At 44.8% G+C, this 19,470-nt stretch overlaps 1 protein-coding gene across 1 annotated transcript in view; it reads right to left on the bottom strand.

Moving 5' to 3' along the window:
• The window catches only part of ATG9A (autophagy related 9A), a 47,253-nt gene that overhangs the window by 17,495 nt on the left and 10,288 nt on the right, over window positions 1–19,470 (bottom strand). The window contains exons 4-11 of the mRNA XM_056535860.1: window positions 17,691–17,842; window positions 16,492–16,535; window positions 14,762–14,826; window positions 14,342–14,497; window positions 13,769–13,910; window positions 6,449–7,197; window positions 1,719–1,872; window positions 293–472 (exon numbers count right to left, since the gene is read on the bottom strand). Coding sequence (XP_056391835.1) covers window positions 293–472; window positions 1,719–1,872; window positions 6,449–7,197; window positions 13,769–13,910; window positions 14,342–14,497; window positions 14,762–14,826; window positions 16,492–16,535; window positions 17,691–17,793 — 1,593 coding nt within the window. The 5' untranslated portion in view covers window positions 17,794–17,842. The remainder of the gene's footprint in view (window positions 1–292; window positions 473–1,718; window positions 1,873–6,448; window positions 7,198–13,768; window positions 13,911–14,341; window positions 14,498–14,761; window positions 14,827–16,491; window positions 16,536–17,690; window positions 17,843–19,470) is intronic.

Genomic DNA, 19,470 nt, shown 5'->3' with positions numbered 1-19,470 from the left:
TATATAGTACACCCTCAGAAGAGAGGATCCTGCTCCTCTATATCTCTATAGTACACTCTCAGAAGAGAGGATCCTGCTCCTCTATATCTCTATAGTACACTCTCAGAAGACATTATAAAGCAGTACTGAGCAGTGTAAGAAGACTATAATCTGCTGTAGCCACTCCCTTTGTCCCGCTCTGCATTTGTCTCTTTCCAGCCTTCCTTGGACTTCCTCCTCCCCTCTTCAAGCACTTCTATGGGCAAATGTAATCAGATCTGCATACTGAAACTTATTGTTCTGGTGTATTTACCGCAGGATTGCCGTGTTGGCGGACGTCCATTTGTGCAAACGAACAGGTGTCCCCGACTCCCACCACTTCGACTGTGAAGTTTCGGAAAAAGTCAATGATCTCCAAGGACTTTGGACGCAGCCGGAATATCAGTACGAGAGGCGTCAGTAGTGGACTCAGGAGCTCCTCCAGAATAAAAACCTGCACATAGACAGTAATGGAATAATGGGGTTCACTACATCACCGATAGATACTGAATGGACCGAGCAGATGGTGTATACTGACATAGTGGAAGGAGAGGTATATATGGGTCATTATATACTATGACATCACCCCAGACAACTTCGTTTACAGCAGTGGTGTCCAAACTGTGGCCCTCCAGATGTTGCAAAACTACAACTCCCAGCATGCCCGGACAGCCAACGGCTGTCCGGGCATGCTGGGAGTTGTAGCTGTGCAATAGTTGGGGATCTATACTCACACACTGGGAGTTGTAGTTTTGCAGTAGGTTGGGGATCTACACTCCCACACTGGAAGTTGTAGTTTTGCAATAGTTGGGGATCCACACTCACACACTGGGAGTTGTAGTTTTGCAGTAGGTTGGGGATCCACACTCACACACTGGGAGTTGTAGTTTTGCAATAGTTGGGGATCTACACTCACACACTGGGAGTTGTAGTTTTGCAGTAGGTTGGGGATCCACACACACACACACACACTGGGAGTTGTAGTTTTGCAGTAGGTTGGGGATCTACACTCACACACTGGGAGTTGTAGTTTTGCAATAGTTGGAGATCCACACTCACACACTGGGAGTTGTAGTTTTGCAATAGTTGGGGATCTACACACACACTGGGAGTTGTAGTTTTGCAATAGTTGGGGATCCACACACACACACTGGGAGTTGTAGTTTTGCAATAGTTGGGGATTCACACACACACACACACTGGGAGTTGTAGTTTTGCAATAGTTGGGGATCTACACTCACACACTGGGAGTTGTAGTTTTGCAATAGTTGGGGATCCACACACACACACACACTGGGAGTTGTAGTTTTGCAATAGTTGGGGATCTACACTCACACACTGGGAGTTGTAGTTTTGCATTAGGTTGGGGATCTACACTCACACACTGGGAATAGTAGTTTTGCAGTAGTTGGGGATCCACATTCACACACTGGGAGTTGTAGTTTTGCAGTAGGTTGGGGATCTACACTCACACACTGGGAGTTGTAGTTTTGCAATAGTTGGGGATCTACACTCACACACTGGGAATAGTAGTTTTGCAATAGTTGGGGATCTACACTCACACACTGGGAGTTGTAGTTTTGCAGTAGGTTGGGGATCTACACTCACACACTGGGAGTTGTAGTTTTGCAGTAGGTTGGGGATCTACACTCACACACTGGGAGTTGTAGTTTTGCAGTAGGTTGGGGATCTACACTCACCGCCTTGTATTGAAATAGTTGTGCAAATTCTCCCCGAGTCTCCGCCCGATGAGCACTGCGCTGCCAGTGGTCGGGCATGTAGTGAATATGAGCCAGGATGACCCGTAGGAGCTGCTCCGGACAGAAGACCAAGTGCTGATCAGGAATAAACGACCTGCAGACCAGAGATGACAAATATTATAGGTTTCTATATATACACAATATGGACAGCACATTCTTACGGAATCCACAACTGTATCTGAAAAACATGTATGATGGATAAGTGTCTGATCGCAGGGGTCCGACCGCTGGGACCCCCGCCATCTTCTATACGGAGCCCCAAATCAGCCCCGACTCTGCTCAAGGAAATTAGGTTTGGCACCCAGCAAGTCAGCTGGTCGAAACATGCCCCCTCTATTCATCTCTATGGGAGAGGAGGAAACACACACACGCTGCCCCCAACGCTGGCGTAATCTCAAACATTGCTGCCGAGCTCGGGGAGCAGAGGAGTGGGCGCAATGTCTGTGAGTAAACTGCGCAAACTGCGCAGTTTACTACAGTCGCGCAGATCCCTGTGTGTGTGCTCGTAGTGGCAGATTGCTGCTATGATCGGACACACAGGCACAGGCAGGGGGCTCCGTCACATGTGACCCTACCCTTAAGCTTTAGGGTATGTTCACAATGCAGAATTCACGCGGAATTCCGCGAGTGAAATTCCGCACAGGTAACGTTAGCATCTGTGTGAATGGGTCTTCCGCGAAACCCGTTCACACTGCGGAATTTCAGTGGTGGACAATTCCACCGTTGAAATTGTTCCGCACAAAGAAAGAACATGTTAATTCTTTGCGCGGAGGTCCACGAGCACTGCATAGCCGTCAATGGTGACAGGGCAGTGCCGCACGGTCCTACCGCCACCGCTGGCTGCCAGACTGAATCTCCACTCGCTGAATTCCGCTAGCGGAGATTCAGCTACAAAGTGTGAACATACCCTAAAGGGGTTATCCAGGAAAAAACTTTTTTTTTATATATATCAACTGGCTCCAGAAAGTTAAACAGATTTGTAAATTACTTCTATTAAAAAAAATCCTAATCCTTTCATTACTTATCAGCTGCTGAAGTTGAGTTGTTCTTTTCTGTCTAAGTGCTCTCTGATGACACCTGTCTCGGGAACTGTCCAGCATAGAAGCAAATCCCCATAGCAAACCTCTTCTACTCTGTGCAGTTCCCGAGACAAGCAGAGATGTCAGCAGAGAGCACTGTTGCCAGACAGAAAAGAACAACTCAACTTCAGCAGCTGATAATTATTGGAAGGATTAAGATTTTTTAATAGAAGTAATTTACAAATCTGTTTAACTTTCTGGAGCCAGTTGATCTAAAAAAAAAAAAAGTTTTTTCTTGTTATACCCCTTTAATTCCAATGATGGTGCGGCTGCAGGACATCTGTTTAAATCTTTTGGTAGCTTCGTAGCCCAGATTTGCCTGAATTTCCATAAACATGGGACTTTTTAACAAATTCCGTATTTTCATCATCTCAGGGAGATGTAAACAGATGTCCTGCTGCCGCACAATCATTTTAGTGTATCAGTTCTCATGTCCAATATACTTATGTGACATAAAGAGTATAGAACACGTTCCTTCTTCTGGTCGAATCCACAAGTAAAATCCCATATGGGACTTTGTATTTCTCTGCCAAATTCCACACCAGATAAGCGCCATTTTAACACTATCTCTGCTTCACTTTAGCATGGAGAAGAAATCTACGCTTTTTCCTTACAATTTCCTCAGTGTGATTTGTGAACATACCCCAACACATGACTTTGGGATCAGACGACTATGGATTTAACCCCTTCCCACTTCAGAAATTTTTGGCAAAGGCATTTTCATTTTTCCTCCTCCTGGGGGCGGGGATTAATTTTTTTTTTTACAATATTAACTGTTGGGTCAGTACAATTACAATAAAACCAAATTTATATAAAATCTTTTGCTACTTTTAGAAAAAAAATAAAAAACTTGCTTTACAACGCCCCGTCCAGACTCCTATAACCTTTGTTTTTTCACTTTCCCGTCTATGAAGCTGTATGAGGGCTCGTTTTATGCTCTGTGAGGTAGATGTAACTTTTTGTTAAAATTTTACTAAAGGGGGAAGATTTATGGCGCTGACTTCTAGTAAGATTCTCTTTGTTTCCCACACCAACCAATCACAGCTCACTGCCTAAAAAACTTTACACAAAAAAATAAAATAATAAATTGCGCACCTATACTCCACTCTCTAGGTGGCGTAGGATGTGGGAAGATCGTTGATGCGCGCCTCTTCCCAATTTCCCATCCTTTTAAAAATGTACACATTTTTTTAATGTTGCAGGTGCAGTGTCTTAAAGGGGCACTCCCGTGGAAAACTTTTTTTTTTTTTTTTTTTTTTTAAATCTACTGGTGCCAGAAATGTAAACATATTTGAAAATTACTTCTATTAAAAAATCTTAATCCTTCCAGTACTTTTTAGGGGCTGTATACTACAGAGGAAATGCTTTTACTTTTTTTGATTTTTCTGATGTCATGACCACAGTGCTCTCTGCTGACCTCTGCTGTCCAATTCTAGGAACTGTCCAGAACAGGAGAAAATCCCCATAGCAAACATATGCTGCTCAGGACAATTCCTAAAATGAACAGCATGAACAGTCCGGGCATGCTGGGAGTTGTAGTTTTGCAACATCCGGAGGTCCGCAGGTTGAAGACCACTGGTATAGGAGGTAATACTCACGTGTCCCCGCCGCTCCGAGCCCGTCACCGCTTTCCTGGATGTCGCTCTATCTCTGTCGCCGCGTCCCCGAGGTGTCCCCGACGCTCCGGGCGTCTTCTTCCCCGGGATCCACGCTCTCCGTCGCCATCATCACGTCGCTACGCACGCTGCTCCTATTGGATGATGGGACGGCGTGTGCGACGACGTGATGACGAGGAAGGAGAGCGCCGGCCATACAGGGGATCCCTGAACGGAGAAGACACCGAGGAGGCAGGTAAGGTCCCTCCCGGTGTCCTGTAAGCTGTTCGGGACGCCGCGATTTCACTGCGGCGGTCCCGAACAGCGCGACTGAACAGCTGGGTTAGTGTCACTTTCCCTTCAGACGCGGCGGTCAGCTTTGATCGCCGCGTCTGAAGGGTTAATACAGGGCATCACCGCGATCGGTGATGTCCTGTGTTAGCTGCGGGTCCCGGCCGTTGATGGCCGCAGGGACCGCCGCGATAGGTGTGTATTCGACGCATAAGAGGCACCAACTTTTCCCCCCCAGTTTTGGGGAAGAAAAAGTGCGTCTTATACGGCGAAAAATACGGTATATAGCCCCTAAAAAGTACTGGAAGGATTAAGATTTTTTAATAGAAGTAATTTACAAATCTGTTTAAATTTCTGGCACCAGTGGATTTAAAAAAAAAAAAAGTTTTCCACCGGAGTACCCCTTTAAATCAGACACAGAAACCACTTTGCAAATTAAAAAATATTGTGCCAATTTTCACACAGATAAAAGTATTGAATTTAAGAAATAGTGCATGCCACCTAATAAACTTTGTACATTTTTTGAGGGATCCACAATAGGGGAGGGGGATACATACAACTACGAATTTCTTACATTCTATGTCATCCTAGTGGAGTATACTTGTGCAGTTTTTAGCGAAAAAATTTTTTGCAACAAATGATCCTGCACAAACTTAGCCACGCCCCCTTCAGGTGGAAAAATAATGAATTGAGCGCATAAACTGCAAAAACAATGCAAAAAAAAAAAAAAAAGGAATAAAATAAATAACTAAATTACCATAATAAATAAATAAATAAATAAATAAATAAAAAGATCTAACAATGTTAAACAAGTTGCTGAAAAGCCGCTCAAAACACATAAAAAAAATAGCAAAAAAAAACAATTATAGTTGAGCGAACTTACAGTAAATTGGCTCGTTGTGAACCTAACAGCTCGGCTGTTGATTACTTTAGTAAGGGCTCCAGTTGCCTGGAAAAGATGGGTACAGTCCTAGGAGACCTAAGACTGTCATCCTGGACTTTTCCTGGCAACCAGAGCCCTTGGAAAGCTTAAAGGGGTTATCCAGGAAAAAAATATTTTTTATATATCAACTGGCTCCAGAAAGTTAAACAGATTTGTAAATTACTTCTATTAAAAAATCTTAATCCTTTCAGTTCTTTTGAGCTGCTGAAGTTGAGTTGTTCTTTTCTGTCTAAGTGCTCTCTGATGACACCTGTCTCGGGAACTGTCCAGAGTAGAAGCAAATCCCCATAGCAAACCTCTTCTACTCTGTGCAGTTCCCAAGACAAGCAGAGATGTCAGCAGAGAGCACTGTTGCCAGACAGAAAAGAACAACTCAACTTCAGCAGCTGATAATTATTGGAAGGATTAAGATTTTTTAATAGAAGAAATTTACAAATCCAATTAACTTTCTGGATCTAGTTGAGTTAAAAATAAAAAGTTTTTCCCTGGAATACCCCTTCAACTAATTTGCGCAGGGCCGAGCCACGAGGTTCGCTACGAGCCAATTTACCGTAAGTTCGCTCAACTCTAAAAACAATGTTCAAGGTGCAAGGTTCATCTATAACAGTGGTCTTCAATGTGCGGACCTCCAGATGTTGCAAAACTACAACTCCCAGCATGCCCGGACAGCCAACGGCTGTCCGGGCATGCTGGGAGTTGTAGTTTTGCAACATCTGGAGGTCCGCACGTTGAAGACCACTGATCTATAATGTCAGTACTGACCTGCAGACAGTCACCACCACTCCCAGGAGGGTAACAGCGCTCAGCACATGCTCCACCGCCAGCACGTCTTCATCGTATACAGTGAGCGCTATCAGCACGGCCAAGATGGATCCCGCCAGGAATCCTAAATGTTTAGCAGCCACGGCCAGGAGCGGGGAGAGGAAGCAGTTCATGTATTTGCTGGCTGGCTTGTACGCTCGGCTCAGCCTGGCCTGCAGCTGGTGATCCAGCTCGTTGAAGTGGCGGAGGTAGCAGCGCCCGTACAGCGACCAGCACCTGGCTCCGAGGCTCCCAGGTTCTCGGCGTAGAATCTCCGTGTAGCTGAAGAAGGCGTAGAGGATCTGCCATACCAGGACGAGCGGGCACAGCACCAGGTTGGCGAGTCCTATCCAGAGGATGCGCTGGGACAGCTTGTCCGCCAGCTCCAGGCGCACTCCGGCACGCTTGTACTCGGGCTTTAAGCTCCACTCGTTCTGGAAGAGGCATCCGGGACCCCAGAAGAAAATGAGCTGGAAGTTGTACTTGAGACCACGGGTGTAGAAGACGGTGTCGCCCAGGAAAGGAAGCCGGTGCTGAAGGGGCAGAAGGTTCTTGTTGATCATGGCCACCATGTAGTTTTTGAAGCGTAAGATCCGGTGAGACACGTCCAATTCCGACAGCTCCTTCTTGTGGATGCAGATCTGGTGCTCCTTCTGGATCTGGACGATTCTGCTCTGGATTTCCTCCCAGGTGTAATAGGGCAGATCGGCCTGCAAGGAGGAGAAAGAGTTAAACGCCCAGTCAAAAGTGAATATCTACCATTAAAAGGGAACTCCCGTGCCCCAGCCTTCTGAACATCCGGTTCAGGAGGCTTGGAGCAGCAGCCTCGGTCTCCAAGCCTTCTGAACCGGATGTTCAGAAGGCTGGGGCACGGGAGTACCCCTTTAAACACTCCTTTTATTCTAAGAAGTAGAGTTGAATCATTTTATAATACTTCCTTATAGTGCAGTGGCCTCCAATCTGTCGACATCCCGCTGTTGCAAAACTTCAACTCCCAGCATGCCTGGACAGCCAAGCATATTTACACGCTTTTCTGTTATTGTACAGCTTAGTTTTTCTAAAAATATTTTACAATTTCCCTATTCTGACCCTTTTTTTTTTTCCGTATACAAAGATGTATGAGGGCTCACTTCTTGCGATCTGTAGTTTTTAATCGGTGCCATATTTGCACTGGAATGTACCCAACTATTAGCAATTTTAAACCTTGTTTTTTTTTTTAGGTTTGTGACCGGGGCTACACATTCGTGCTCGTGATAACAATGATATATACTTACTTGTTGTATAACACATCGGTCTGAATTGTGCCCAATGACCGCGACGGAGGCCACGCCTTAAGAGGGCAAAAAGTCAATCTGGTAGGGAATTAAATGTTGCAATCATAAACCGATGCCCATACCTTAGAACCCAAGATATAGCTCTGACATTAAGACAGAAGTTGGGTGAAAGCTAACTGACTGGCCTAGGAATCGATGCCTGGAAACTGAAGAGTTGTGGTAGTCATGTCCACTCTTAACCGACACCAGAGTTTGCACTTGAGCAGGGTCAGGCTAAACCCAAGCCTATATCTGCATGTAGAATGCTGCCTAATATTAGTGCGAGAGTGAAACAATATGACCTGTCAGGCCTAGTGAATCCCATCATGGTCCCGCTAATGAGTGGCAAAATGGAAACTGTTAGCAAGATAGGCACAACCATCACCACCCAACTGACCTTGACGGTAACAGCCTTATTGCCTGTAGAATCAAACAATATTCGAACAACTTACCTGAAAACTAAGCCAAACCAATTCCCCATTCCTAACTTCAGTAGCCTCATGAGTGGTGTCCCACAGCGAGTGACCCACCCATTTGTTGCCAACATGTCTTAAATTTGCCTACCCAATGTACCTGCAGACACTACTGCTCCATGCCTGAGCCATCGTGCCCTCCAACTGGACCATTGTGCATATGATAATGCCGATGAAACAGGCGCTGAAAGGGCTGTCAACCGCGTGACGGGCTCTAGCTGGAAACAATCTGTGACAAAATTGCGTGGTATATCCCCCGGCAGACGTGTTGTCATGGTGACACCATGTACGTGACGAGTTGCTCTTGCTCTGGAAAGTGTCAGTGACCAGAACCTGTGCTACTTCCTTTGCCAATATGGTCGGCATCCGGAATATCCGACCGCCTATGTCATGGTGTATTGCTTGGAGATTGTGTCAGAAATGTAGACCTGCGTGGGCCTTACTCTGCAGACGTGGCAGGCATAAAGGGTGACAAAAACACCTATGTCGGAATGTTATTGCTCTGAAGGCGCGTCAGTAACAATAACCTGTGTGGTGCCCCCCCTGCAGATGTGGCAGGTATAACGAGAAAACAACCAACTGTGTCGAAATGTTATTGCTCTGAAGACATGTCAGTAACAATAACCTGAGGTACCTTCCCCTGCAGACGTGGCAGGCATAATGGGTAAACATCCACCTATATGTAAGAATGTTATTGCTCTGAAGATGTGTCAGTAACAATAACCTGTGTGGTGCCTCCCTGTAAAAAACGTGGCAGGCATACCGGGTAAAATAACCACCTATGTGTCGAATGTTATTGCTCTGAAGACGTGTCAGTAACAACAACCTGTGTGGGGTCTCCCCCTGCAGACATGGCAGGCATACCGTGTAAAACAACCACCTGTGTGTCGTAATGTTATTGTTCTGATGACGTGTCAGTAACAATAACCTGTGTGGTGCCTCCCCCTGCAGACGTGACAGGCATAACGGGTAAACAACCACCTGTGTGTCGTGACAGTGTAGATGCTGTGAGTGTATGAACGGTATAAATGCTGTGAGTGTATGAACAGTATAAATGCTGTGACCGTATGGACAGTGTAGATGCCGAGAGCGTATGAACGGTATAAATGCTGTGACTGTATGGACAGTGTAGATGCCGAGAGCGTATGAACAGTATACATGCTGTGACCGTATGGACAGTGTAGATGCCGAGAGCGTATGAACGGTATAAATGCTGTGACAGTATGGACAGTGTAGATGCTGAGAGTGTATGAACAGTATAAATGCTGTGACCGTATGGACAGTGTAGATGCCGAGAATGTATGAACGGTATAAATGCTGTGACCGTATGGACAGTGTAGATGCTGTGAGTGTATGAACGGTATAAATGCTGTGACCGTATGGACAGTGTAGATGCCGAGAGCGTATGAACGGTATAAATGCTGTGACCGTATGGACTGTGTAGATGCCGAGAATGTATGAACGGTATAAATGCTGTGATCGTATGGACAGTGTAGATGCTGTGAGTGTATGAACGGTATAAATGCTGTGACCGTATGGACGGTGTAGATGCTGAGAGCGTATGAACGGTATAAATGCTGTGATCGTATGGACAGTGTAGATGCCGAGAGTGTATGAACGGTATAAATGCTGTGACCGTATGGACAGTGTAGATGCCCAGAGCGTATGAACGGTATAAATGCTGTGACCGTATGGACAGTGTAGATGCCGAGAGCATATGAACAGTATAAATGCTGTGACCGTATGGACAGTGTAGATGCTGTGAGTGTATGAACAATATGAATGCCATGAATGTATGGACAGTATGAATGCCATGAGCGTATTAAACAATATGACGCCATGCCACATGCTTGTGATAGTAATTCAACTAATTTGATTAGTTTGTACCTCTGTTTGTGGTAAGCGTCACGGAGTGTGAGCCCTGATGAGGCTATCTTTAACGGATTCAGCGTAATGGATTGTGTTTTTTTTTTTTTTGAGTGTATGTGTAGTACAGACGCGTGAATGCAGTAGAGAAGCTAATCATGTGTGTGCAGGATGAAATGCTAAGGGTGCATGTATCGTATGAATGCTATGAACCATGTGTACCATACTGATTGCTGTGCACAGTGCTTATCGCATGGGTGCTAAGTATGTACACAGTGTACATTCTATGAGCGTAACCCCAATCATGCTATGAATGTAGTCCCGTGACATGCATAGGGCGCGGGTCCAGTATGCATGCTAAGAGCGTAAGACCTACTGTTTAACCCCTTAAGGACTCAGCCCATTTTGGCCTTAAGGACTCAGACAATTTAATTTTTACGTTTTCATTTTTTCCTCCTCGCCTTCTAAAAATCATAACTCTTTTATATTTTCATCCACAGACTAGTATGAGGGCTTGTTTTTTGCGCGACCAGTTGTCCTTTGTAATGACATAACTCATTATATCATAAAATGTATGGCGCAACCAAAAAACACTATTTTGTGGGGAAATTAAAAAGAAAAACGCAATTTTGCAAATTTTGGAAGGTTTCGTTTTCACGCCGTACAATTTATGGTAAAAATTACGTGTGTTCTTTATTCTGAGGGTCAATACGATTAAAATGATACCCCTTATTGCATACTTTTCTATTATTTTTGTGCTTAAAAAAAAGTCAAACTTTTTAACCAAATTAGTACGTTTATAATCCCTTTATTTTGATGACCTATAACTTTTTATTTTTCAGTATAAGCGGCGGTATGAGGGCTCATTTTTTGCGCCTTGATCTGTACTTTTTTTTGATACCACATTTGCAAATAAAATACTTTTAATACATTTTTATATATTTTTTTTAATAAAATGTATTAAAAAAGTAGCAATTTTGGACTTTTTTTTTTTTTTTCGTTTACGCCGTTCACCGTACGGGATCATTAACATTTTATTTTAATAGTTCGGACATTTATGCACGCAGCGATACCAAATATGTCTATAAAATTAATTTTTTACGCTTTTTGGGGGTAAAATAGGAAAAAAACGGACGTTTTACTTTTTTCTTGGGGGAGGGGATTTTTCAATTTTTTTTTTACTTTTACATTTTTTTTTTACACTTGAATAGTCCCCATAGGCGATCCGATCATTCATTGAAATCGCGCACTGCCGCAGATGCCGGGATCTGTATTGATCCCGGCACCTGAGGGGTTAATGGCGGACGCCCGTGAGATCGCGGGCGTCGGCCATTGCCGGCAGGTCCCTGGCTGCGATCAGCAGCCGGGATCAGCCGCGCATGACACTGGCATCGCTCCGATGCCCGCGGTTATGCACAGGACGTAAATGTACGTCCTGGTGCCTTAAGTACCACCGCACCAGGACGTACATTTACGTCCTGCGTCCCTAAAGGGTTAAATATGCTATAAACGTCCCAATTACCGCGTATAGTGTATGGATGTATGCCCAATTATCATGACCGCCTGCACCAACGCTAAGAGCGCCTGCACAGCACCAACACTATGATTGATACCTACACAGCCCCCTTTATTTTTACCCAGGGTATGCACCAATCTATGTACCTCCACAGACTTAAGTTGCCAAGTTGGTGCGCATGTGACCTGGATCTAGAACAGGATGGGGATTCTCTGAGCCCAGGGGTACAAATCTGGAGCACAGCCCCGGGGCACCAGCAGGACACCACTCGGGATAAATGTGACAAAACAAAAGCAGTCATGCACGTGAAGAGACGCCCCACAATAGGAGGCAGGGGCGTTATTTACCCCTGCCCACAACCCCTTATGTGCCGCCTTGACGTGCAGGGGGGTGGAAAGGTTACCGCCCCTCTCACAAATACAGCCTAATTAGGCTTCACACTTATGCCGTTCACCATACAGGATCATTAACGTTATATTTTAGTGCAGCGGAAAATAACTTATCCCCTATCCAAAAGGATAGGTTATAAATCGCAGGGGGTCCGAGTGCTGGGACCCCTGCGATCTCCTGAACAGGGCCCTGGCAGTCTGCTGGAAACGGCCGTTCCGACCCTGGAAGAAAGCCGCATCTGACACACCCCCTCCATGTGCCTCTATGGCAGTGGTCTCCAACATGCGGACCACCAGATGTTGGAAAACTACAACTCCCAGCATGCCCGGACAGCCAACGGCTGTCCGGGCATGCTGGGAGTTGTAGTTTTCCAACATCTGGAGGTCTGCAGGTTGAAGACCGCTGCTCTATGGCATACATGGAGGGGGCGTGTCGGCCAGCAGTCTCTGTGGAGGTCGGCAAGCCCCCTTCCAGCAGTCTGCCGGGCCCCGTTCAGGAGATTGGGGGGGTCCCAGCGCGCTCGGACCCCCAGTGATCTTTAACTTATCCCCTATCCTTTGGATATATTTTTCAATACATAACTCCCTTAAAGGGGTATTCCATGCAAAAACTTTTTTTTATATATCAACTGGCTCCGGAAAGTTAAACAGATTTGTAAATTACTTCTATTAAAAAATCTTAATCCTTCCAATAGTTATTAGCTTCTGAAGTTGAGTTGCTGTTTTCTGTCTAACTGCTTTCTGATGACTCACGTCCCGGGAGCTGTCCAGCTCCTATGGGGATATTCTCCCATCATGCACAGCTCCCGGGACGTGACCTCATCATTGAGCAGTTAGACAGAAAACTTCAGAAGCTAATAACTATTGGAAGGATTAAGATTTTTTAATAGAAGTAATTTACAAATCTGTTTAACTTTCCGGAGCCAGTTGATATATAAAAAAAAAGTTTTTGCCTGGAATACCCCTTTAATAGCTCGGACATTTCCACACACAGCAATACTAAAAATTTTTATTCATTTTACTGTTTACATTTCTTTAATTTGTAAAAAAAAAAGGAAAAAAGGTGTCATAACATTTTTATTGTGGGAGGGGCTTATTTACATTTATTTAAACTTTTTTTTTTACATTTTTAGATCCCCACAAGGGACTTTTTATAGCAATCTATTGATTGCTTATACTGTTCAGTGCTATGCATAGGCTGAGCACTGATCAGTGCTTGACTGCCCACATGACTACAAGGAGTCAGGTGGGCGGTCCTACCCAGTGAGAGACTGCTCTCTACATACACAGATTGCTGTCAATTAACTTATTAGGACCACCTACATGACTACATAGCCCAGAATAAGCCGAGATTTACAGGGGAAAAAAATGAAAGTTGCTGAGTTGCCCCTAGCAACCAATCAGATCGCTTCTTTCATTTCTCAGAGGCCTTTTAAAAAAAAAGCAGCGATCTGATTGGTTGCTATGGGCAACTCAGCAACTTTTCCTCTGGACGGGTTTTGATAAATCTCCCCCTATATAAATATAAATCTGGTCAGCTTCTCTTGCTGTCAATTTTTCAATGTGACAGGTTCCTCAAGAAGGGGTTAATCCAAAAATGATAACATCATTTATCCCCAGGATAGCGGGGGGACTGAACAGCTGGGACCCCACCTATCACAAGAACTATGGTCCCCATCTCACGTGAATGAAGCGGGGATCCTATAACAATGTCTGGCACGCACCATAGGGATCCGCAGGGCTTGGATGTAGAAGTTGTAGATCTCCCAGTAGCAGCAGACATTGTAAATAAACTTGATGAGTCTGTGGATCCAGAAGACGCCGGCAATGACCAGAAGGACCATGAGGAACCAGTTCTCCTGAATGCTGGAAAACAATGTGACAAATATGTCAGCCGTGCGGGGGATCCTGAGGCTCTAATCCAGTGTTTTCAAATCAGGGTGCCTCCAGCTGTTGCAAACTACACCTCTCGGTAAAAAAGGAGGAGTCTGCCAGCAGCATTCTCCACTTCTACCCATTCAGGTTATGTGCATGCTGAAACAAGTCGAGCATGCACGCACATGAAGGTATTGGGAGAGCAATTCGCTAAAAGCTACCTGAATGTATGGCGACAAGTTGTTTGTTAGGTCAGTGCTTCCCAACCAGTGTGCCTCCAGCTGTTGCAAAACTAGTTTTGCAAAAGCTGGAGGTATACTTGTTGGGAAACACTGCTTTAAACTTTGGATTTTATACCTTGGGGATTATTAATTGTATAATAAAAAGTTGTGCACATAGAGAGCAAAGAATAAGATACTGACCGGTCCCTGCAGACTCCCGGGGGCAGGAAGGCATCTGGCAGCGTCACTTTGTTGTTTTCGCTCTGACTGTGATTCACCATCTTGTTTGCGAACAGGATGTCATAATCCACGCAACTCACCAGGAAGGTGGTGAAACTTACGACAAAGATGAACTGCCTGCACAGGGGAACAGGGTAATAAGATGCCGTAAAGCAAAACTGTAGTAAAATCCATATTTTTGGATTTATAAAAACCTGAGTAGAGGAAGAGCGGTGCAGTTGCCCATAGCAACCAATCAGATGACTTCTTTCATAAAAGAAAAAAAAAAGGCCTTTAAGAAATGAAAGAAGCGATCTGATTGGTTGCTATAGGCCACTGCACCACTCTTCCTCTACACAAGTTTTGGTTTATCTTCCCCAAAGTCCTTTCTAGATCACTCACAACAACTCGAACATCTCCCCCATTAGCATGCAGGTGAAGCCGTTCTTCTGGTGAAGGTTGTAGACCTGAGGTGTATGCGCTAAGGAAAACCCTGTACCTATAATTCTAGACACAAACACCAACCAGCCTAATGTTGTGTCACCCCCCCCCCCCCCCCCAAATGGTGCTCTATCCCCCCCTACCCAACCTATGGTTTCAGATCCTATAAGGTGTGAGGTGCGGACCCCATATCCCTGTACTGTGTCCTGTGGTATCAGACCCTATAAGGTGTGAGGTGCGGACCCCATATCCCTGTGCTGTGTCCTGTGGTATCAGATCCTATAAGGTGTGAGGTGCGGACCCCATATCCCTGTGCTGTGTCCTGTGGTTTCAGATCCTATAAAGGTGTGAGGTGCGGACCCCATATCCCTGTGCTGTGTCCTGTGGTATCAGATCCTATAAGGTGTGAGGTGCGGACCCCATATCCCTGTGCTGTGTCCTGTGGTATCAGATCCTATAAGGTGTGAGGTGCGGACCCCATATCCCTGTGCTGTGTCCTGTGGTATCAGATCCTATAAGGTGTGAGGTGCGGACCCCATATCCCTGTGCTGTGTCCTGTGGTATCAGATCCTATAAGGTGTGAGGTGCGGACCCCATATCCCTGTGCTGTGTCCTGTGGTATCAGATCCTATAAGGTGTGAGGTGCGGACCCCATATCCCTGTACTGTGTCCTGTGGTATCAGATCCTATAAGGTGTGAGGTGCGGACCCCATATCCCTGTGCTGTGTCCTGTGGTATCAGATCCTATAAGGTGTGAGGTGCGGACCCCATATCCCTGTGCTGTGTCCTGTGGTATCAGATCCTATAAGGTGTGAGGTGCGGACCCCATATCCCTGTGCTATGTCCTGTGGTATCAGATCCTATAAGGTGTGAGGTGCGGACCCCATATCCCTGAGCTGTGTCCTGTGGTATCAGATCCTATAAGGTGTGAGGTGCGGACCCCATATCCCTGTGCTGTGTCCTGTGGTATCAGATCCTATAAGGTGTGAGGTGCGGACCCCATATCCCTGTGCTGTGTCCTGTGGTGTCAGATCCTATAAGGTGTGAGGTGCGGACCCCAAGGCAACTAAGCAACTCTTCTTCTTGACTGGTTTTGATAAATCTTCCCAAGGTCTCCAGCAGGACCCTGCCCATCACACTGCCCCACCATCTTGTCTTCTTCCCATAATGCATCCTGGTGCCATCTCAGGTAGGTGAGGCACCGGGCCGTCCACATGATGAAGAACGTCATCCATCAGACCAGGTGCATTTTCTTCCATTGCTCCATTTCTGATGGCCATTGTAGACACTTTCTGTGGTGGACAGGGGTCACATGGGCTCTGACCGGTCTCCGGGGCCTCATACAAGCTGTGATGTCCTGTGTGATCGGACTCCTTTCTATCATAGACAACAGGCAGTTTTTCAGCAGTTTGCTCTACAGCAGCTCTCCTGTGGGATCGGACCAGACGGGCCTTCACCCCCACACACAGTAATCAGCCTTAGAAGCCCATAACACTGTCTCTTGTTGTCATTCCTTGGACAGTTTTGGTAGGTACTAACCCAGTGTTTCCCAACCAGTGTTCCTCCAGCTGTTGCAAAACTACAACTCCCAGCATGCCTGGACAGACAAAGGTTGTCAGGACATGCTGGGAGTTGTAGTTTTGAACAGTTCTGAGTATTAAGGATTGTAAGTCACAGCTCTGAAAGGATACTCTGGAAAAGAAGAGATCCAGGTTCTCAATGTGATTCCATGGAGCTAAGAGGAAAAAACAGACAATTCTTCCATTATACGATGGTTATTAGTGATATGGAGACCAAATCTAATCATGTAGAGCAGTGTTTCCCAACCAGGGGGCCTCCAGCTGAACTACAAAACTACAACTCCCAGCATACACTGATTTAGAGGTCCCCCACCCTTTCCATGTGGTCAGACATAACATCTGAGCTCCTACAATTCATGGAGTAACTATAACACAAATCTCCAGCAGAATAGTGAGTACAGCTCTGGAGTATAATACAGGATATAACTCAGGATCAGTACAGGATAAGTAATGTAATGTATGTACACAGTGACCTCACCAGCAGAATAGTGAGTACAGCTCTGGAGTATAATACAGGATATAACTCAGGATCAGTACAGGATAAGTAATGTAATGTATGTACACAGTGACCTCACCAGCAGAATAGTGAGTACAGCTCTGGAGTATAATACAGGATATAACTCAGGATCAGTACAGGATAAGTAATGTAATGTATGTACACAGTGACCTCACCGGCAGAATGGGGAGTGCAGCTCTGGAGTATAATACAGGATATAACTCAGGATCAGTACAGGATAAGTAATGTAATGTATGTACACAGTGACCTCACCAGCAGAATAGTGAGTGCAGCTCTGGAGTATAATACAGGATATAACTCAGGATCAGTACAGGATAAGTAATGTAATGTATGTACACAGTGACCTCACCAGCAGAATAGTGAGTGCAGCTCTGGAGTATAATAAAAGGATATAACTCAGGGTCTGTGGTATACCAGTAAAATATGATAGAACAAGGGACATCACATGGATCAGTATGTAGTCAGTATGGATGACAGGAAAGCTACTACTAGCTGTTTTCCTCACTGAATATACTGATCACTTATTTACGCATTATTTATAGTACCAATCTCTGCAGGGTGAAGATCACTGTCCTCGCTGCATTTACATTGAATTCAGCCGACATAATTGTGCAACCAATGTGTGACACACAATACAAGGAAAGTGGAAGAAACACTAAGGGTCACATTACACAATCCCAGTCATAAAACACATTATTCCTTATGGGACAGAGGTGACTACATTTCCTCACTTATCAGTCCTTATATACAGGACCGGGTGGGGATCTCTATAAGGACTCTCTGGATTACTCACATTTACTCCCCTCCGGTACATGCACCAAGAGGTCATCCTCCCCCATAGGCGAGTCTGTGTACGAGGCCTCCAGCCTCTGGTAGGGTGTATCAAATACCGCCATTTCCCCGCAGTTTCACATGAAGCTCTCAGCCTTCAAAATGAAGTATGTGCTGGACAGAGAAGAACAAGAAACAAAACATTTCATACAATCTACATCAAGTCAGGGTGACAGCAATTAAAGGGGTTTGGAACAAACTACTCTAAACGCTGGAGCCGGTAAATCGTGACGTCATAGCCCCGCCCCCTCAATGCAAGTCTATGGGAGGGGGCGTGACAGCTGTCACGCCCCCTCTCATAGACTTGCATTGAGGGGGCGGCGTGACATCATGAGGGGGTGGGGCTATGACTTCACAAGCTTCCAGCGGCGGCTCCAGAGTTCGGAACAGTTTGTTCCAAACGTTGAGCAGTGGAGTACCCCTTTAAAGGGGGAAAACTTTTTTAAATCAACTGGTGCCAAAAAGTTAAAAAGATTTGTAAATTACTTCTATTAAAAAATCTTAATCCTTCCAGTACTTAGCTGCTGAATACTACATAGGAAATGGTTTTCTTTTTGGAACACAGAGTTTCTGCTGACATCACGAGCACAGAGCTCTCTGCTGACATCTCTGTCCATTTTAGGAACTGTCCAGAGCAGCATATGTTTTCTATGGGGTATTTTCTCCTACTCTGGACAGTTCTTAAAATAATTACGGTAATAATTATTATTATTATTATTTTTATTTCAACTGATTCCAGAAAGTTAAACAGATTTGTAAATTACTTCTTTTAAAAAAAATCTTAATCCTTCCAGTACTTATTAGCGGCTGTATACTACAGAGGAAATTCTTTTATTTTTGGATTTCTTTTCTGTCGCGATCACAGTGCTCTTTGCTGACATCTCTGTCCATTTTAAGAACTGTTCAGAGTAGGAGAAAATCCCCATAGCAAACATATATTGCTCTGGACAGTTCCTGACATGGACAGCGGTGTCAGCAGAGAGCACTGCGGTCGTGACAGAAAAGAAATCCAAAAAGAAAAGAATTTCCTCTGTAGTATACAGCCGCTAAGGCTGGAAGGATTAAGATTTTTTAATTGAAGTAATTTACAAATCTGAAGAGAAAATATATAACCAATCCTTCTAGGATTTTACACAATGAATGCAAATATAGTATAGAGAAATTTCAATTGATATAGATTTTATTAAACATGTATAAACCAATTAATAAAATTGTATAAAATGAATCTAATCCTGGCACAGATATAAAGGTGAACAATCCACTGGGCCCTAGTGGTATTGATCACAAGAATGGAAAGACTTGATTCTAACAATCACATGTGATGGAAAAAGATTATTAAAAGAATGTATGTAAAAAAATATAAAAAATTATTGAAAAATATATACCGGTCTGAAAAAAAAGGGGGATTGTGTCCTTTTCTGGTGCAGCTGATGAAATATCTTAGTGATGAATAGATGGACCAGTAGTGTATACACTTGTGTAGGTTAAATTGCCGCACCTTGTCACACATCGTTGGTGTGAACCTGGTACAGAGACTTGCTACACATTGGAAATATCCACCACTGCATCTGTAGTCCGACCTGGACTTATACCACGATTTCTTACTAACCTGAATCTGCTGGGAAATATCCATCCTCCACCCACCCTGAGAAAACACCATTCTCCATCATCATCCACCACGAGGGACGCCAGCGCTGCGCCCGCCCTGTAATACCACCACAGGAGCAGCACGGAGGCCACTG

This window comes from Hyla sarda, chromosome 8 (genome assembly GCF_029499605.1).
Source record: "Hyla sarda isolate aHylSar1 chromosome 8, aHylSar1.hap1, whole genome shotgun sequence".
In the NCBI taxonomy this organism is placed as follows: Eukaryota; Metazoa; Chordata; class Amphibia; order Anura; family Hylidae; genus Hyla; species Hyla sarda.
The sequence above is the reverse complement of the archived record's forward strand: the minus strand, read 5'-3'. Positions and strand labels throughout refer to the sequence as shown.